This window comes from Struthio camelus, chromosome W, assembly GCF_040807025.1.
Source record: "Struthio camelus isolate bStrCam1 chromosome W, bStrCam1.hap1, whole genome shotgun sequence".
In the NCBI taxonomy this organism is placed as follows: domain Eukaryota; kingdom Metazoa; phylum Chordata; class Aves; order Struthioniformes; family Struthionidae; genus Struthio; species Struthio camelus.
Genome location: NC_090981.1, coordinates 19,115,351 through 19,133,739, shown reverse-complemented (window position 1 = coordinate 19,133,739; position 18,389 = coordinate 19,115,351). Strand labels below are relative to the sequence as shown.

Here is an 18,389-nt window from a genome sequence, read left to right as displayed (position 1 = left end):
AAAGGATAGAGTAGTATAAAAAGGAGGTCCATCATAGAGAGGCTTGGCAAATGAAGGTGGGGCTTCACTTTTGTGACACTTGCTCAATACTAGCTTACAGGCAATAGTTAATCTTGGAGAGCGTTTAGGGAGCGCTTGCTTCCAGCAGCTGTGGAGGATGGTATCATTAATAGAGAGACTGCCTTAAATTTTAGTTTAGCTTTTGTAGCACTAGGTTTATTTAAGCTTACCACTTTTTTCTCTCAAGGCCTTGGAACCTTAGATATCTCAGAAAAATGAACAAATTATCGAACGGAGAGGGAGATGCATGCTTTCTATTAATGACACATAACAATTGTAACTGTTTGTTACGTTTCTTGAATAAAAGAACTTTTTTAGAGTTTATAGAAATAAAAAACCTTCCTAACAAATTTTATTTTAATTGCAGACTTATCGCCAGATTAGGCTCAATGAGTTGCTTAAAGAACATTCAAGTACAGCAAACATAATTGTTATGTAAGTAAATGATTTTTATGGTTATCCTAATTGATGCAGTACTGTAATTTGAACTGTAAATATATGTAAATACAGGTTAGCAGAAAGACACTACTTTAGCAATAAAACGTAGGAATACTGAAGCAAGTGTATTTTCTGGAAGTCATTTATTAGAAATGCAGGGCAACTACACCAGTGTATGTGCAATGGCCTGTTTGGTTGCGTGCTTTTGATAGATTACTTCAGATGATTAAATCTGTAGTGCAGCTTGGGATTCTCTCATTTGTTCCACTCTTGCGTGCCAACTATTCCCTTCTCTTTCAACTCTGCTTTTTCTAGGAAAAGTCTCTAGATAATTTTGATCAACGTTGTTATCTGCTGATGTACTCCCATGGAATTACTTTTTCTGTAAAGAAGCAGAAGGCAGATTGCACGTTCTTCACTGCTTTTCTTCAGGAGCCTGTTTCAGAGCTCCATGAAGTAGTACAGCAAATGAGCAATGCAAGTAAACTTAGGGTAGTTTTTCAAACGACAGCAATACCGCAAGTTTTGGAAGGACTGTGGGAAGGGTAATTAGACTGCAACAACCTAGCACCATAAGTAACAGTTGTATTTTAAAGACCTGAAGAGTCTTACGAGAAACTTGCTCCAACTGAGGAGAATTCTCTATGAAGCTTTCTGAATATAAAATAGTGGTAAGAGACCAAAAGTCAGATGGGAGTAGATGCAAGGCCTGTGGTGCTTGAGATATGAGCTCCTTAACCCATTAATTGAATTCTGAGGGGAAAAAAGTAAAAACTAAAAAGGACAAGAGGTTGGACTTAATACCCACCTCTTTGCAGAAACATATTTTCATCTCTGTATGTTATAACCTCTACTAAGTTTTTCTTAAATTTTTTTTCCTCCTTGTGAATTATAGGAGTTTGCCGGTTGCACGAAAAGGTGCAGTTTCTAGTGCGCTATACATGGCCTGGTTAGAAGCTCTGTCTAAAGATCTGCCGCCAATTCTCCTTGTTCGTGGGAACCATCAGAGTGTTCTTACCTTCTATTCCTAAGAGTACTGCAAATGGGACAGCTATGATGAAATGGTACTTCAGTGCCCAGAGGAGAGTGACTGCGATGTTCTATAGATTATTAACATCACAAAGGCAAAAAGTGACTCTTCTTTCACTATTTCACTGACTTGAAAGCACACAAGGAAAGTCACTGTATTTATAAAGTTGTGACATCTTCAGTTTTATTCTAAATCTTCTGTAATTTGATCTTGCTTAATGGGGGAGGATTCCTTGTTAGACTGAAGAACAAGACAAGCTTTTTCTTTGCTATTTGAATAGCAGCAATAAAAGTGTTTTATTTTTGATCAATGAAAGGATTATAGATTTATAAAAGCCTTTTAGCCTTGAGGTGCCTTCTGAAATTAACCAAATCTCATCCATACATCCTGTTTTGTAAATTTATATAGAATGTCAAAATCTGCCTTCAACTAAGAGTTTAGATCAGACTTCCTTTAGTTTCTAGTCTCTTCCATGTTACAATAAAAATGAATGCTGCTTTTCAGTCTTCCATTGAGCTATTAGTTCTTAGTACTGTATGTTTTCTATTGTTCAGAATTTTTTTTTGTTTTTGTTTTTATATCTGTTAGATTTAAAATAAAGGTGAGGACTGGGGCAGGTCAGCTGGAGTAAGACAAATTCCTGATGTTATTGTCAAGACTGTGTACTACTAAATTTTGTAATAGTTAAAATAAAAGTAATTGTACTAGTTGAGAGGATCCTTTTCTGAAATTTGACATTGTGTATTTCTTTGGCATTAGTGTGAGATACACAGCTAACATTAGTTACCTTGGTGAAGGTGTGTCAGTCTTTGCTCTGTAGCTCTAGCAGGAAACTGAATTAATGTTATAGGTTGAGGCCATTTTTCTCACTTTAAAATGGGAAGAAAACAAAAAGACCTGTCCTAGCTCTTGGCCTTTTATGTTTTGGTGTCACTTTCAATTTATTTTGAAACAAAACTCAACTTAAGGCTTGAATGAGGAAAATGATGAGCAATGTGATGCCATCTAACAGAAAACAGTAAACACTATGTGGAATCTTGCTAGGCCATCCAATATTAAATACAAAAGCTGAAGTTCTCTTGTGTTTTTCAATGGATAGTTAAAAGGACCACTAGTTACTAGAGGAGATGTTTTTAGGACAATTCATTCAGTTGTCAGCAAATACACTTAGTCTTATTAAATAATACTCAGGTTTGATCATCTTGCAATTTAACTTTATTCCATACATCCTACTATATACGTTTTCTATGTTTAATAAAGAAACTGCCAATTTTATGTGCCCTTTCATTGTATGTTTTGACTAATACATAATTTGTTCTGCTATGGACACCTACACAAGACGTTCCACTTGAGCCTATATACAAAGGTTAATAATGTGAACTATTTTTAAAATTCCTTTATATTTTGGATAGAAAGGATTGCCTAAAAACATTTCACAACCTTTTGATATTAGTATTGGACCTGTTACTGGCTCAGTTTACCAATGCTTCAGTGACTTTCATTTAAGGATGCACAGAAAAGGTGTATTTTCATGCTGAATACAAGATCAATGCGAAATGCAACAAATCCTTTTTGAAGGGCAAACCAATTAGTTATTGTGTCACAAGATAGAGCTGTAAGTTGTTATGATACAAGATAAAAATGTTTTACATAGCACAGTAAACACTGTGGTCAGGTTATTGGTAAACTGCAAAATAATCTTTTTTATTTTTGCTGCTGGTTTCTATCAATTCAATTTGAATTTATTGAGTCATTTCACTATTAAAAAAGTGAAACAGACCATCAGCTTTTGCTGCTAAGTGTGAGGTAACTGATGCCAACATGGACCCGCTTTGTTATGATAAACATTGTGATACGACAGTTTGCTGTAAAAGCGCTGTTTCTTTCTGGGTGAGGAGATGGGAATTGAACTTACTGTTGTGTCTGTTACAGGTTTTGCAGTGGCTGTTGGGGGGAGTAAGGATGTCACATTGTGAATATGAAATCATTGCCATTTTTCTTCCTCTTTTGTGGGTTACTTTTTTTTTTTTTTTTTTTCTTAACAGATGGACAGTAAGGCATGGACTTAGTGCTGCTATCTTAAAAATGTGCACAGGTACACTTATTTAAAAGGTTTTTTTTGCCCATTCAGGAAACTATTGCTTGTGATCTGTAACACAGAAACCAAATGAAGTGTGTGTGTACATGCATATATGTGTATAAAATTATATGAAATATATCTAAATATGCATACGGGGATGGGGAGGGTAATGTCTGTGAAATAATGTAGGATGCTTTTCACATATGCACTCTGAGAAGTCCACTAACACTAGACACAAAGTCAAGTTTCAAGATTATTTGTTACACTAAAACTTCAATGGTTAATAGCAATTGTTAGCAACAAATGTCAGTTAGTGGCAGTCGCTCCAACTTCTGCTTTGATTTTTGACGCCAAATATAGTTACGTTCCAATCATTGTTAATGACTTGAAAAATGAAATATCACTGACACATGGCAATTCATACCTTCTTTAGATTAGGTTTCTTTGTATGGGCTTAGAAAAACAGCAATAGCTGAAGAAATCAATTATTTATTTGTTTGTTCACTTATGTTTGTACTTAGGTTTCCTTTTACATACGTTCTTTTTATATGCTTTTCTGACATATTTAAAAATAACTGAAAATAATTTAAAGATTTGAGCGTTAGTGGGTAACGATCCACTGGGTTTGAAGATGTAATATTTGATACTGTACTGTAACTGTCACACACAGATGCTTTTCTAATGTTTTAACGTAACTATTGCAGTTACTACTTTGTACCGGGGGTCACTGCAATAAAAGGAAGTGAATTCAATACAACTGTCTTGTCTAACAAAGCCTTTTTTATTGGTGGGAGAGAGGGAGTCACATTCACAATTTATCTGATTAATGCTGAAAATAGTTCCCAATATGTGAATCTGTATATTGCATGCATCTGACGTTGTTTAATGTTATTGTGGAATTTACTGATGACCACTACTAAAACTTAAAGCCATTCAGGTGACTGGTATGAGACGAGCGTTTTATCTGCGAGAGGAATGCCTGCTGTTACTGGGTTAGGAATAGAGTTGGTTGCGTAAGAAAAGGAATGCTTGTTTTGCTGTCTCCCCAGAATTTCTCATGACTTATTAGAGAATACACATGCTTCCATGTGTTCTTATGTGGCACCAAAGCCACTAGTAAGGCGAATGTGACCTTTATTTCATTATCATGCATTAAACTTTGATTCAAAAAAAAAAAAAAATAGTTGACGAACAAAAGTTTTAAAAAAGGCTGTTTTTTTTCCCCCCTTCCTCAATATCAAATCATACTTGGAATCACAGGAGAACTTCCTAACCTCATCAATTTTGGTGTTTCCTAATATGGGAGGGTGAGAGAGAATTTTTGTTTGAAAACTAATTCCTGATAAATCTATGTCCTCAACTTATTAAATACTTCTTGAATAAGTGTGTCCATGTATTTAACCTTAAGCCTTGAGAAAGTGAGGTTTGGAAGCCAATTGAAAAGGAACGCTTGTTTAAAAGAGCACTGCACGTTTCTCTGCGTAAAGGCATACGAGGACATATGTAATGGTTTTTCTAGACTCTCTTATTTGCCGGAAAACCTCTTGATCTAAATAATCATACAGTATCACAGCAGATGTATTCACAAGTGAGTGACGACTCTTCACCTACACCTTTCCAAGCTAAACACAAAAACTGAATGAAGATTGATCTCATCACTTGGCTACCCCATCAAACACCATGAAGGATCCAACGTCTGGGAGCACTTCATCTTCTATGGCTATCTATTCTGTTTCATTTGCGTGTTTTGTTTTTAAACAGGACAGCAGGACTCCGTTCACCTTCGTGATGTCCTTTTTGCCATCCGTCTAGAAAGGCTCCTTCTGTAACCTCTGCTGGCTCTGAATTTGGGGAGGGAGAAAACAGACTGACGGAAGTCATCGCTTTAGCTTTTGGACCAGAACACTTCTGAGGCTCAGGCACCAGCATGCACCTCCTAAAAACAAGAGCAGGAACAGCCCTTCCCTTGAACCAAACTGAGCTTTGCATGTTCTGTGCTCGTGGTTGCCAAGAAAATTGTGTTATCCTCAGGGCAGTACATAGTTTCTGCCTCCGCCTGCTCTGTGCCTTCACTCTCTGACTGCTCACTGGTGTTGGTAAATACCTAACTGACAGCTGGAAAAGGGGCCTAGAAACAGTTTCTTCACTGATCTCATCCTTGACCAGATCTTTCTCGCTACTCATGCAGGGCTGAGGAGGGTAAGGGTTACAGCAGGCCTAACTGCAGTCAGGCCCCATCGGGGGGTGGGGGGGTGTCGTGTTGAACTGGCAAGCGTTTGGTGACTTTGCTCTTTTCACCGCCGCGCCCCCCCCTCCCCCCCGGGGCGCCCCAGCTCTCGCCGCTCCCGCAGCCGGGCCACGTGCAGCTCATTAACACCCTTCCCCCGGGCACCGCCCCTCGTTGGCAGCCGCGCGCTCCTAGTGGCTGCCAGCGTCTCCCCTCGCCCTGTTATTGGCCGCTGTGGGGAGCGAGGTGCTTGCCCCGTCGCGCGCTGTGGCCGTTAAACCGTTGGCCTGGGCCAGGCACGGCTGGTGCAGGCAGGAGGACGCTGGCGGCCGGCGGCTTCCCGCAGCGGCAAAGGCGGTGCCTCGCCCGGGGAGCAAGGTGAGCGGGGGTTACGCTTTTAGGCCTGCCGTTTCTCCGGGGGTGACGCCGATGGGTGGCCCGAGGCTCTTCCCCCGGAGAGGCCGGGGTGGGGTGGGAGCGTGCCGTGGAGGAAAGGGAAAACGTCTCATTTACTTAACCACTCGTTAGGAAGAAAACATCTAAAATCTTTTTTTTAATATATTAAATTCTCTGTGGTTGGATGAACTTTGATATTAGTAGTCCTAAGTGTTTACGGAAAGGGCTGTAGCCCTGCTTGTTTGCTTTGCAACCGTTGTGCAGCTTGCCAGTTTAACACCTGTAATTATCTGGAAAAGTATTAACTTCACTCACCTGCTTGTACTTGTAATTGTCTAGGAAAGTACTGACTCCATTCACCTGACCTTTTGTAGGGTGCTCTGATGTGCACTGGTGTGTGGTGTGCGTTGAGAATACGTTTTTGTTGCGCTTTAGTGAAATCTTGGAAAATATGATGTTAACGGGGATCTAATAGTAGTAGTGTCTGGAGTTAAGAGAAGAAAGGTGGTGTAAATCTCTTCCTGCCCCGCCCCAGGGCAGGAGGTGGCAATGGGGAAACAGAACCTGGTGAAGTGCAGTCACATCTGGTTCTGGTGTGCAAGTTCGTGGAAACAGGGGGGGTCCTCTCTAACTACTCTCTCTGTTCCTGTATGTAATAATGACTTTTTTTAAAGCCTGCTAATAAAAATTGATTTTTAGGGATGAAAGAAATGGGGAAAGCGTTCTCTGGATTAGCGTTCGAGGAATTCGGACTATAATACCAACACCAGGTGGCGCTGTTGTCTTTCGGTATTTCGGTGGTAAATTAAACTGCACCATCAGACAAATCCACTGTTTCCTGCGCCGTTTCTTCTGTTTCATGGGCTAAATGATGCTTAGTGCTTTGAATAAATGTAATGCATGTTGGCACAATAGTACTCTGTTATTAATTTTTTTTATAGCTTTGACTATGGCTTGGAGAAAAGGAGTAAATAAATGCTGTTTAATTCTTAATATCCAATTTTCTCTTATTTGTTGGGGGTGGGGGGAATACTGTATTTTTGTTCTAAAGGGTATAGAAATTTCCGTGCACGTGCTGCCTGTTGAGGTCAAGCAGCGTCTTGGATGCAGCTGCCTTGCATAAAACACTGGGTGGGGCCTGCTTCTGTTGGTGGCTGTTTCTAGCTATGATAACCTGGGAGAGCCAAAGGCTGAAAGCTCTAGGCAGAGAGGAGAGGAGACCTTGTAAACACAAAATAGTTTGACTAGTGTGTCCCATCTAGTTCCAGAGTGATCTGTAACATTCCAGCAAAGTATCCTTGCTTCGTAAGAAGCAAGGAAGACAAATGTCCAACCACCCCTGTCCAATACAGAGGTAGGAGCGAGAAGGTAAACATTTTGTATCCTGTCATCCCAAAGTATTTTTTTGAATGGAATAGACTCTGGCTTAGGTTCTGGCTATTTAAAGCACTGCAGGAGACTGAGTACTGTAGCATTTGGCATTCTGAAGCTTATTAAGCTTGAGAACAACTTTATCACTCTGTTGAAAAGTGTTTTACAACGATATAACTAAATACTGGAACATCTATCTGCAGTAAAATTTGTCTCTGCTAAACAGATGGTAAAATGGAGTCAAAAATGAAGGATTTGCACACGCTTTTGATCGAAATCGGAGAGCTGGGTTTAGCCTTGAAGCATCCTTGCTTCTAACCCTGTATGGGCATTCTGTCAGACCAAGCTGCCTGGACTGATGCTTTAAGCACAGTTTTGTGAACTATATGGTCTCTTGAACGGTTCCTTTGTACTGCTGATACTGATTACGTAGATTAACCTGTAGAACTGTGCTTAAAAAATATATACTTGAAGCAGAGGAAGGGGAGTATATACAAAAGAATATGCCTGATAATCTAGTCTTTGCCTGCATATTTTGTCAATATGTTGGTCTGTTCAATGTAATTCATTTCTGATGATTAATAGCTGTAAAGAAAAGATCAAAATATTAGCTGCAAGCTGCAAAAATATAAGCACAAAAGGAAAGCATCGTTGCTTGTAGTATAACGTAGTAATTCAAGCACCAGTAACCTAGAAATCATAGCAGGTCAAAACACAGTTCCTGCCAACAGAAGCCTGTACCTCAAAGGAAATGACATTTTATGGAGTCAACCAACAACAGCCGTTCACAGTATTAACATATGAAATCAAGGCTAACCACAGAATAAAGTGTGGGCTTTCCCATGGGTTTTTGGCTAACCTCATATAGAATTTCATTCTACTTTTGATTGCACAATTGAGTGTTGTTAATTTTAAGAGTCTTTATTCTCATTAAAATGATTGTATATCCTTCAACTAGCAATAGTAGTATCTCAGATACGATAGGGTTTATTGGGGGGGGGGGGAATTCAAGTTTTGGCAGGTACCTGCCAAACCCTGCTAAGCACTCTTTGTTTGTGATAACTTTGTTTTAATTGGATTGCAGAGTCTTTTGGCAGCTACTTCCTTGCTGTGTGTGTAGTACCTAGCAAAATGCCACTTGATTCTTGGCTGGAGTCTGGGAGTCACCATGATGCAAGTAATTCCAAAGGATTAAAACAAACCGGAAAAAAAAAAAAAGTTATGAGCACTTGACAACTCTGGGAGTTGAGCTTCCTCTCTAGCCAGAAAACGGATCTACCTTTTGCTGTGTTTACTCTTAGCTGACCCTGAAATCATTAGGTCATTACAGAGAACCTATTCTGTCCCAGACATAAAGCATTCTAGTATTAATTTATCTTTTAGTTTCTGTCTTTGCAAATGTATCTGTTCCATGTGTTGTCATTCCGAATGCAAACTCACTTCTTCCGAGTGAGTTCTCGGGCTTGTAGAATGAATCAGTTTGGAAGAGACCTGTGGAGGTCATCTAGTCCAACTGTCTGCTCATAGCAGGTTCAGATGGATCAAATTGCTCAGGGCCTCGTTGAGTTTTTGAACATCTGCAAGAATGTATATTCCACAACCTCTCTGGGCCTCCGTTCTAGTGTTGGACTACTTCTATGATGAAACCTTGTAGTCAGAACTTCCTATGTTGCAACTTGTCTGTTGTCTCTCACCCTGTGGCTGTGCACCTCCAAGAACGGTAACCTCCCATGAGGTTATTGAAGACAGGAGAAAGATCTCCCATTGCATTTTCTTAAGGTTGAACAAACCTGGTGCTCTGAATTTCTTGTATGCTCTAGCCCTCTGTAATCATCTTGGTGGTTCTCTTCTGGACTTGCTTATTTCCTTCGTCTTTTGCTGCAAGTGTACTAAAGCCCACCTTACTGTTCTTCACATCCCTCACAAGTTTCAGCTCCCGCTGACCTTCATCTTTCTTAGCTAACTTCAGCCCTGCACACTTGGTCAGTGTATTAGTATTCCCCTGGGGTAGCCTGTCCTACCGCTTTCTGTGTTCCTGTGTTTGACTTCAGCTAGGAAGGAGCTTCCTTCTTCATCCACGCTGGCTTTCTGCTGCGCTTGCTCTGTTTTCTGCACATCTGAATGGAGTGTTCTTGTGTTGTTAGGAGGTAGTTGTTGAAGTTCAAGTGGTGTTCTTGGCCCCCTTTGCCCTGCAGAGCAGTCTCTCATGGGAACCTGCCAAACAGATGTTTGAACAAGCCAAAGTCTCATTACAGCTCCTGAAGTCCAGGGCTGTAGTTCTACCATTTATATTGCTTGCTTCTCTCGGGTTTTTAAACTCTGTTCTGTGTCATAGTCACTGCAGCCAAGACTACTCTTCACCGTTGCATCCCCAGGCTACTCTTTCTTGTGAGGAACAAGGCCAGCAGGGAGTCTGTCCTAGTTGGCTTGTTTATTCCCTGCATCAAGAAATAATGATCAATACACTTGAGAAATCTCTTGGATTGCTTTTGCCCCGCTATATTGTCTTTCTAACAGATTGCTGAGTTTAAAATACCCTATAAGCACCGGGGCCTGTGACTGTGTGGCTTCCTTCAGTTGTCTATCTCATTTTCAGATACGTTTCTGAGAAACGCTTGCGTATATTCTCCTAGGAGAGTAGAAGGGTCACCTGCAAAAATGTTAGCGGCATTCAGTGTCTGGACTTTGGAGAAGGGCAAATTTAGATCAGTCTGCTGCTTGAGTAGCTGTGAGGTAATGTGTTGAAGGTGACTGGTGAGAGGTGGATGCCTCTGATCGAGATCGGATGGTTCTGAGCTCTGTGTTGGAGAGGTCATCATAAGCTGTGTCTAGAATAGTTTGAGGTGACTGCGAAGATGAAGGGGAATGTTAAGAGGATGGGAATCTAGAGGGAAAGCATTAAATGGCACATGTAATTCACTTAAGGATGACAGGACGATAGATCAGGGCTTAGAAAGATCAGTGGAGTGCATGTGTTGTGGTTGCGAGAAGAAAACTGGAAAGTCAGGGGCTAAGTGGGGTTGTGGGGAGGAAACGAGGTTGATGCTGAAAAGGTATGTGGAACATGGAATGGGATTGGGGTAAATGACTGAGGAGCACAGACTGAATGAGAAACTCTTGCCCCTGTGAAGAGGAAGGCCATGCCTTTGTCGCTTATTTTGTCAGGTTTTTTTCCTCTCTTTTGGAGAGAGATTAAGATCTTTTGTGGAAAGATAAGTGAATGTTAAAAGTCACTTGAGAAATGTGTTAAAGGAAACAATACCTGGAAGCGTGGATGTGGACTCTTACTAAAATGAGGGTGTATCAAGAGGCACAAACTTTGTAGCAGAGCTAATGAGTCTGACGTTTTTGAATGATTTTCCTTTCCCTTTTCCATCAGAACTAGTGTGCAGAGAGTACAAACATGTTTTGTGCATGCTAAAGTATTTAAAAAGAATGCACAGTACATTAGCGAGCTGCATATAGATAGCATTTTATACATTTTGTTTTCTTAACATCTTTTTTTCATAATAAGCTATTTACTTGTGGAATACTTGACATTCCTTGCATCGCTGAAAGTGCTGTTGTGGGTTTTGATGGCGAATGTGGATCATGTTCTAGAACACGTGTCCTTTTTAAAAAAAATTATGTACATTATTTGCAATGAGACTCTTGGTCACTTGAGAATATTCTTGATGGCGTACACTACCAGCTTTCCTCCATGTACGCTTGTTTGATGTGGAGCACGTTCCACATCTGAACGCGTAGTTCTTTGCTATGCTACCGTAGTAGCATGTAGTGGGGTCTTTCTGTGCCTATGAGATTTGGGGATGGGTGTGCTGCTTTTGTAGGTGAGACTTCTGGACATTATGAGGAAGTATGAAGGAAAAATCCCAACACTAGGAAATCCAGAGACAATTGTTTTAACTTGATGTTTGAAAACGGAAAAGAAATGCTAAGAACATTGGAGTGGTTAACGAGGTTGCTAGGTAGCAAAACTAAGTAGTCGCTTTCCTAAAAGGCTGATGGCTGTTTCAGGGAAAATTTATCTTATTAATACTTTTATTAGTCTGAAGAGAGATCAAGGACTGAAAAAACTAAGAGTAGTTCCTGTCTGGAAGATGATGTTTTTGGATCAGTTTTGGGGAGTGTTGTCTGAGCGGTATAGAGGGCAAAACTGGCACTGACAGACATTTTTCCACATTGTGGACAAATAGCTATGACCTAGTTTTCTGTGGACATAGGTCTTAACTTCAAGAACGTTATTAAAAAAACTGTTTTCCACCAAAAGACTTTGTTGTTGTTGTTGACCATACCAGGTTGTGTATGTATTTGAGGTCCATTTTATGTTGCTTCTTACTGGCTTTTGGTCTCACAAGCAGCAATATTTTGGTGGTTTTTAAATGTAACTTTATAGGAATGAGACCTTTTCAGTTGTTTGGTTTGGTTGCGCTCAGTTCAAGCGTTGGTTACTGTGGTTTGTTTTTCTTGGACGCTTCCTCTGGACTGTGCCTTCCTTAAGAGCGTATGTCCTGATCAAGGGTAGCTTGGCTTTCCTCTCACTGAAAGAAGCTGGAGAACATCTAGGTATGGATAGGATGTTCGACACACATACGCACAAGCCAGTTCAGGCCATTAAAAAAGAAGAGGAAAGGAAGGGAAGACATGCTTTATGGCATGTTGTAGTTGTGTCAATAATGTGATTGTGAGTAATGCTATCGTATTCTGTTCAGTGCTTCATGAGGCAAGTGTTGCCTCCCTCGGGTGAGGAGGCTAGACTGAGGAAGTGGTGGATGTAACTTGCCCCATTCAGGAGGAAACGAGACTCATCTGTGGTTAATTCCACATTCCACAGACTCGTGTGTCTTTGGAGTGGGCACATTTATAAAATGTACATCTGGGTTCTCACCAGTTGAAAAATGACTATAACCATCAAATTTCTTTTCAAACTCTCCTCTTCTGCTTTCATCCTGGCAATAAAACTGGATTCCAGGACAGCTACTGTTTGGCCAAAAAACAGCTGTATTAAGATCGAATGGATCTTATTATTCTGTGAGATACTTGGAAATAGTGTTTCTTTGCATCATATGGTAAGGCAAAGGAATTTTGATTCATTTAGTTAACAGGATGTCTGGTATACTTAGGATCTGCCATGGAGTAATGCTAATAGATGTGCTATATTAGAAACTATCCTAATGAAGCTCGGCTCTGATTTGAGGCTAGCTCTGGGTTAATATCTTTGTGTACTTGATCAGTTTAATTTGCTTTTTAATTTCTGTCTTGCCTACGCTGCATGTATTATGCTATAATCTAGAAACCTAATGGTATTTCGAGCTAATCTTGATCCCTAACCGTTAACCTTCAGTCTCACAGGTAACATCAGATCTTTTGAGGTTTTTATATTTCATTTTGATTTTGTGACTTAAAACAATTATTTTCTCGTACAGGAGTTTTGCTGCTAAATTGAGTTAAATTCCTCTAACTAAATCTCTTATCAGGATCATGTGTCATTGACTTGGTAGATGGAGGTGCATCTACGTTAGGTCAGCATTGAAAATTATTTTCAAAGATTAGTTGGGAAAACCTTCACTGATCCAGAAATAGATTCCTCTTGACCATTTTAAAAGTACTTTTTCTAAAACTTGTTTTTAAAAGCGTGTGTGTGGAGGGGACTATTAATGGTATTATCAGCCAATTTGTTTTATTTTTCAATTGATCTGTGTCTGAATGCATGGTTCTTCAGTAGGCTAATTTACTTTTCTTTGTAATCATTAGGCATTTGATGAACTAATGCACCACTGGGAGTAGAAAAGGGAAGGAACACACACTTCACATCAGCCTTTTGCGCTCATTGTGAGGCATTATTGCAGCTATGTAAGAAGACTGAGTGTAGGATTTTATTTAGGAAATGCTGACAGGGGCTTGATTATGGTGGTAGGAATGGTGCCACTGTATGCTTATGCTCTGTTCTCATCACTGCTTATATAAAGATATGGAGGCAATAAAAGCTGATGCCAGGAATGATGCATATGAGCTGATAAACTTTAAAATAATACCTTTATTAACCCTCTCTTGCAATGTGGGCATGACTGTATAGGTTTAAGTAGGCATAGATGACGTAAACCGTAGTTATTGCTTTCATTCTAAAGAAAATACTGAGACAGGGACATGTATGGAAATCATAGAATCAATTTGAAACAGATGCATGAAATAATGATTTTTACAAAAAGAAAGGTTGACCAATGGAAATAATCGATCAGCTCTCTGTTCATACAGCAGTAGTCTTCTGTTTTTCAGTTGCATGCAGGAGTCTGTGTTGTGGATATTGAGGAGAACATCAGGGATTCTCCTCCTCTGTGTATAGTAATATTGCTTTTGAGGATTTAGGGAAGGAGGCATATCTGACTAGAACTTGTCAGTTCTGCACACTTTTTTCCTTTTTCTGGTGTGTTTTTTTTTTCTTTCTCCATCTAGAGCATATTTGAAAAAGGCAGGGATCCTGAACTTTGCTAATCAGTGCTATGTGAGAGAAATGCTTTTATATGAATATTTCTGTCGTCTTAATCTGGGTCTGCTTTTCTGTTGTCCTCATTAATTGCCAAACTTGATAAATGCTTGGGTCTGCTGAGTTTTGAGTATGGGGTTTGTGACACTTCTTTCCAAAATCTGTTGTTTACCTCTTGGATTAAACACAAATCCTAGGAACTGCAATTGCTACTCAAATGTTCTCTGTCAGAATATCACAATTCTCTGTATTTGCGATCAAACACATTGCCTAGGCGTGTGAGTTCTATTGCTCCTGCACGTTGGTATCTCAGTTGACTTTTGCAGGATGCATGTTCTTCTGCTTGTTGCGTTCAGCTCATCAAGTAAATTGTGTGTACTAAAGTAATTGTTCTAATGTTAATTTTTTTTTGGTTTTGGTCTGTGCTTTCTGTGCCTGTATTAATACGCTGATTGTGTTGCATTTGAGGCATGCCACAACTTTGGTTGATGACTGTGCTGTGCTATCAGGTCTGAGCAAACCACGCACATAGTGGGTAGTTCTTGTTTACTTTCTGAAATGTGATTTGCTCTGTTATTACTAGAATGGCTAAGCTGTGAGCTCTTTTTTGGGTAGAAACACCACGTTCTTGACGCACTTTCCTGTTGGAGTAGCTTCATGTTGCTATGGTATTTGCAAAAGCTTGTAGTTTGACTTGGCTAGCTGTCGGTTGGTCCCCTCTTTAGGTCAATATAAAGTTTCGTTCAGGATCAGATCAAGATGCTGCCTGTGACCGTTTGTTTGGCCAGCAGCAGCCACAAGGCCATGGCTGGCCAGCTTCTGAGCTCTTAGTTTTCTGATTAATAAATTTGCTCGCACGTGCCTCTGGGAAAAGATAAAAATATGTATAGTATTTATGGTGTAGCTGATGCAGGGGCAGCTCAGGGTGCTTGGGGGGGGGGCGGTGCAGAGTGGTGAAGACAGCTGTGTTGTCAAACCATTGTTTCGTCTATGGTTGCCTTGAAAAAAAATTTTAGAGGGCAGTCATGCAATGGAACTTCTCCAGCACGCTCTCCCAATCTTCAAAATTTCTCAGCTTGGGTGTTTCCTGAGATAGCTATGTATTAGGATTTAATGTGTTCCAGCTGATTTGTCTTCCATGAATTTAAGCATTTTTCCTTGGAAACACCTAAGACTTGTAGCAAGCACGCTGTCACGTGGAATTCTGTGACTTAGTCCTTCACTCAGCAGATAATACCTCTTATTTTGAACCTGCTAGATTTCTTTGATGTCCTTTAGCTCTTATATTGGAAAAGGCAATGAACAGTTGATGAATCTCTGTTCACCCTTCTGCATGCTATACGTGTTCTTACAGACTTCTGAGGTGCAGATTGTTTAGGGGCTAGAGGTGTATTGCTGTGGAAGGGCACAAGGCATGTAGGAGAAACCAGAGGGGTTTTTTTTTGAGGATGTTGGGGATACTGTAGGGAAGGGGATGGTAATATTCAATGCCTGCATCATGCATTCATTCCATAATTTACTTAAGAACTTAGTTCTAAGACTGCAAAACTGCTTTTACATCACGCAATGTAAGTGCGCAAATGAGTTATCTTGGAGAATACACTAGAGAGGCTAGGTAGAGAAGCGGTAATTAGGAAAGGATTCAGGTCCTTTTATATCTGTTCCTGAGGTTTGGGGGTGAGGGAAGAGAAATGGCCCATGAAAGATTGATATCTGCTTTCCTTAAGCAAAAGTTTATAACCAAAGTTGTGAAGGTTGTTTCCTGCGCTACTTACGTTCCAGAAAATAAGACAGATCAGTCTTGTCAGTGCAGTCTCTGGGCTGATGTCTCTCCCAGGTATTTGGATGATCATTTGCTGTGCGTTACTGTTTGTGGGGTTTTAACCCACAGCGTCCTTGCAAAAAAAGCAATTGCAGGTTAGTTGTGCACACACCTGAGTGAAAATACGTGCACAAAATGTTGATGTAAACTTTCTGTCTCCTTATAGAATACTAAATATGTTGTATTTATGCTAAATAACTCTTTTCTTATTGACCTTAAGCTGAAATGTTTATAGGTGACCAGCTGTAGTTCAGGCGTGCCTGCCAAGGTACCCTGACTGAGGTATTAGGGATGTCATGTAGGAGGCATGCTGCCCAAATGTTTTTATTTTTAAGTTTCCTCAGATGCTTATAACTTTCTTTCTAGTTAAAGTTTTTATGACTGTATGGCTTTCAGCAGCTTTGAGTGTGGGAAGAAAATTGTGTGGTTATTTTTAAAGTAAGACCCCTTTAAGTGTAGAGGTGAAGTACTTTGCAGGCTTACTTTTGAATTGGTGACTTATTAATAAGTTAGTTCTTGCCTATTTTCCTGCCAGATAACTTTTCTGAAATGGATAGAACAGCAACAAAACTGGTGCCCTTAGGTGATATGATTGATATCTGTTTTGATTTTTATCTTAGAACTAATGTTATGGTGTTTTGTTTTGTCTTTTGAGTAATGGTTAAAATAGTAATCTTCCCCACTAGCATAAATGAAGGTTGGCAGCAAAATGGACGTAGACTTGAAGACAGTGGCCTAGTAGTATCTCATATTGAAAGTAGTTATTTGATACCCCCCCTTTTTTGGTGTGTGTGTCTCCTTTCTCAGTGATGAATGTAGCTTTAAAAGCATAGGATACAGTAAAACCTAGAGCTGTGGCAGAGGTTTTACAGAATTTGGAGATCCAGGCTTAGGCCCTTATGTTGACCAAGTGAGGTAAATGTAATAAATATCCTCATGTTGAGTGTCTTGTCATCTTCAGAGTGTATAGACTTCTGATTAGAAGCCAAGCCTTAAGAACATGTGTCAGATATTTGGATGTCAGTTTAGTAGTCTGGCCTGAAATTCAAAAGTCTTGGTTTACCAGTAGCAACTCTTCAGTTCTTTATTGCAGTTAATTTAGTGGACAGCATGAAAGTGTGTGTGTGTGTGTGTGTGGCTATATGTGTGCATGCATGTTTTTTTTTGGTTGGGTTGTGGGGGGGGGTGTTTTTTTGTTTTTGGTTGTTTTTTTTTTTGGCGTGGTTTTTGTTTTTTGGCAACTTCTTAGTAGACTTACCCTGGGCCAACCTGTTGAACAGCTGGCAGGATTTTGTTATGTCTGTATTGGGCAAGAAATACTGTGGGATGAAGTATAGAATGTCCGCTAAAATGCCAATAATGGGAAAAGATGGAAGACATTTTGCCATTAATGGGAACTTAATAGAAGTTCTTCATATTTACTTTATGTAAGAATCTCCCCTAGACATAAGGTTTTAAAATGTATTGTGCACCAAAAAACCTGACAGCCTGCTCTTTTCTTTTCTGTAGTTCAAATACACAAGGAGCTTAGTGCACCTCCTGGCAGTTTCCCTGCGTGGACTTTGACAGTCTTAACTTCTCGTATGCTTGAATACTCTTACTGTTAAAATGGTGAGGATAATCACAGTTTTAAGTATGCGAGTATTGCTTGCTGAAAGTTGCTATAGAGCTCTGTGTACTTTGCAGTTTTGATGTCTTGGCATAGTCGATTACTAGTCATATGACTGGAGTTCAGATCTCTTGAGGAAGAGGCCCGTGCTTCCCCTTCATTATGGGTAACTCTCACCCTGTCACTCTTTCATAATTTCTTCCCCAGGTCATTTGTAGGAGTTGCTTATCAAGTTGAAGTGCAGAGTTAGTTGGCTCTGGTTCTTCTGTTTAGGGTATGCCACAGTATGACATGGATGGCTTTTCCATGTGTGAGAGTGCTGCTGACATCCTGCTTTGGCCTTGGAGTTCACAGTTCTAATCCACAAAATCCCTGTTTGGGTAGCAAGTACTTTTGGAGGCTTTGAAGTAGCTGCATGACACCAGCTGTTTCTGCTGGAGTCTCAAGATCTGTTTTCAGCCACGGGTAGAAGCACCTCATTCTTGACAAGCCAAAGCAGTGAGTCATTGCTCGTACTGAGGTCCTGTCTGAATTCACAGGTTAAACGTTTCTCTGGTCACCCGTACTGACATAGTGGTTGGCGTTTTCGAAATAAACCTCGTAGGTGAGGTGTGAAACATCCTCCTTCATCAGTGTGGCTATACCCTTCTGTAAGGCTATAGGAACTAAGGATCTACTTCCTACCTCTACCGTAGTGATTTGGTGTCAAATATGTGAACAGCTGCAGGAGGGACTAAAACTTAGTTTTAGGTATAAAATGTCCTCTTACCTTCTCAAGTTTTCCTTCTCTCCTGCTTTAAGCAGTGCAACTCTAGCGTTGTGAATCTTCATCCCCTTCTGAGTAAATCTCTTAAGGCCAAGAAAAAGGGCAG

The 18,389-nt window shown here is 40.1% G+C and overlaps 1 protein-coding gene and 1 long non-coding RNA gene across 3 annotated transcripts in view; both read left to right on the top strand.

The window, feature by feature from the left end:
• Positions 1-4,365, top strand: part of LOC104150302 (solute carrier family 12 member 2) — a 63,783-nt gene extending 59,418 nt beyond the window's left edge. For both annotated transcript variants that reach the window (XM_068924995.1, XM_068924994.1), the window contains 2 exons: positions 428-495; positions 1,394-4,365. In XM_068924995.1, the coding sequence (XP_068781096.1) occupies positions 428-495; positions 1,394-1,529 (204 nt within the window). In that variant the 3' untranslated portion in view covers positions 1,530-4,365. The remainder of the gene's footprint in view (positions 1-427; positions 496-1,393) is intronic.
• Positions 4,366-6,122: 1,757 nt separating this feature from the next.
• LOC138064175 (uncharacterized) overlaps positions 6,123-18,389 on the top strand; it is a 43,459-nt gene continuing 31,192 nt past the window's right edge. The window contains exon 1 of the long non-coding RNA XR_011137470.1: positions 6,123-6,213. This is a non-coding gene — a long non-coding RNA (uncharacterized lncRNA). The remainder of the gene's footprint in view (positions 6,214-18,389) is intronic.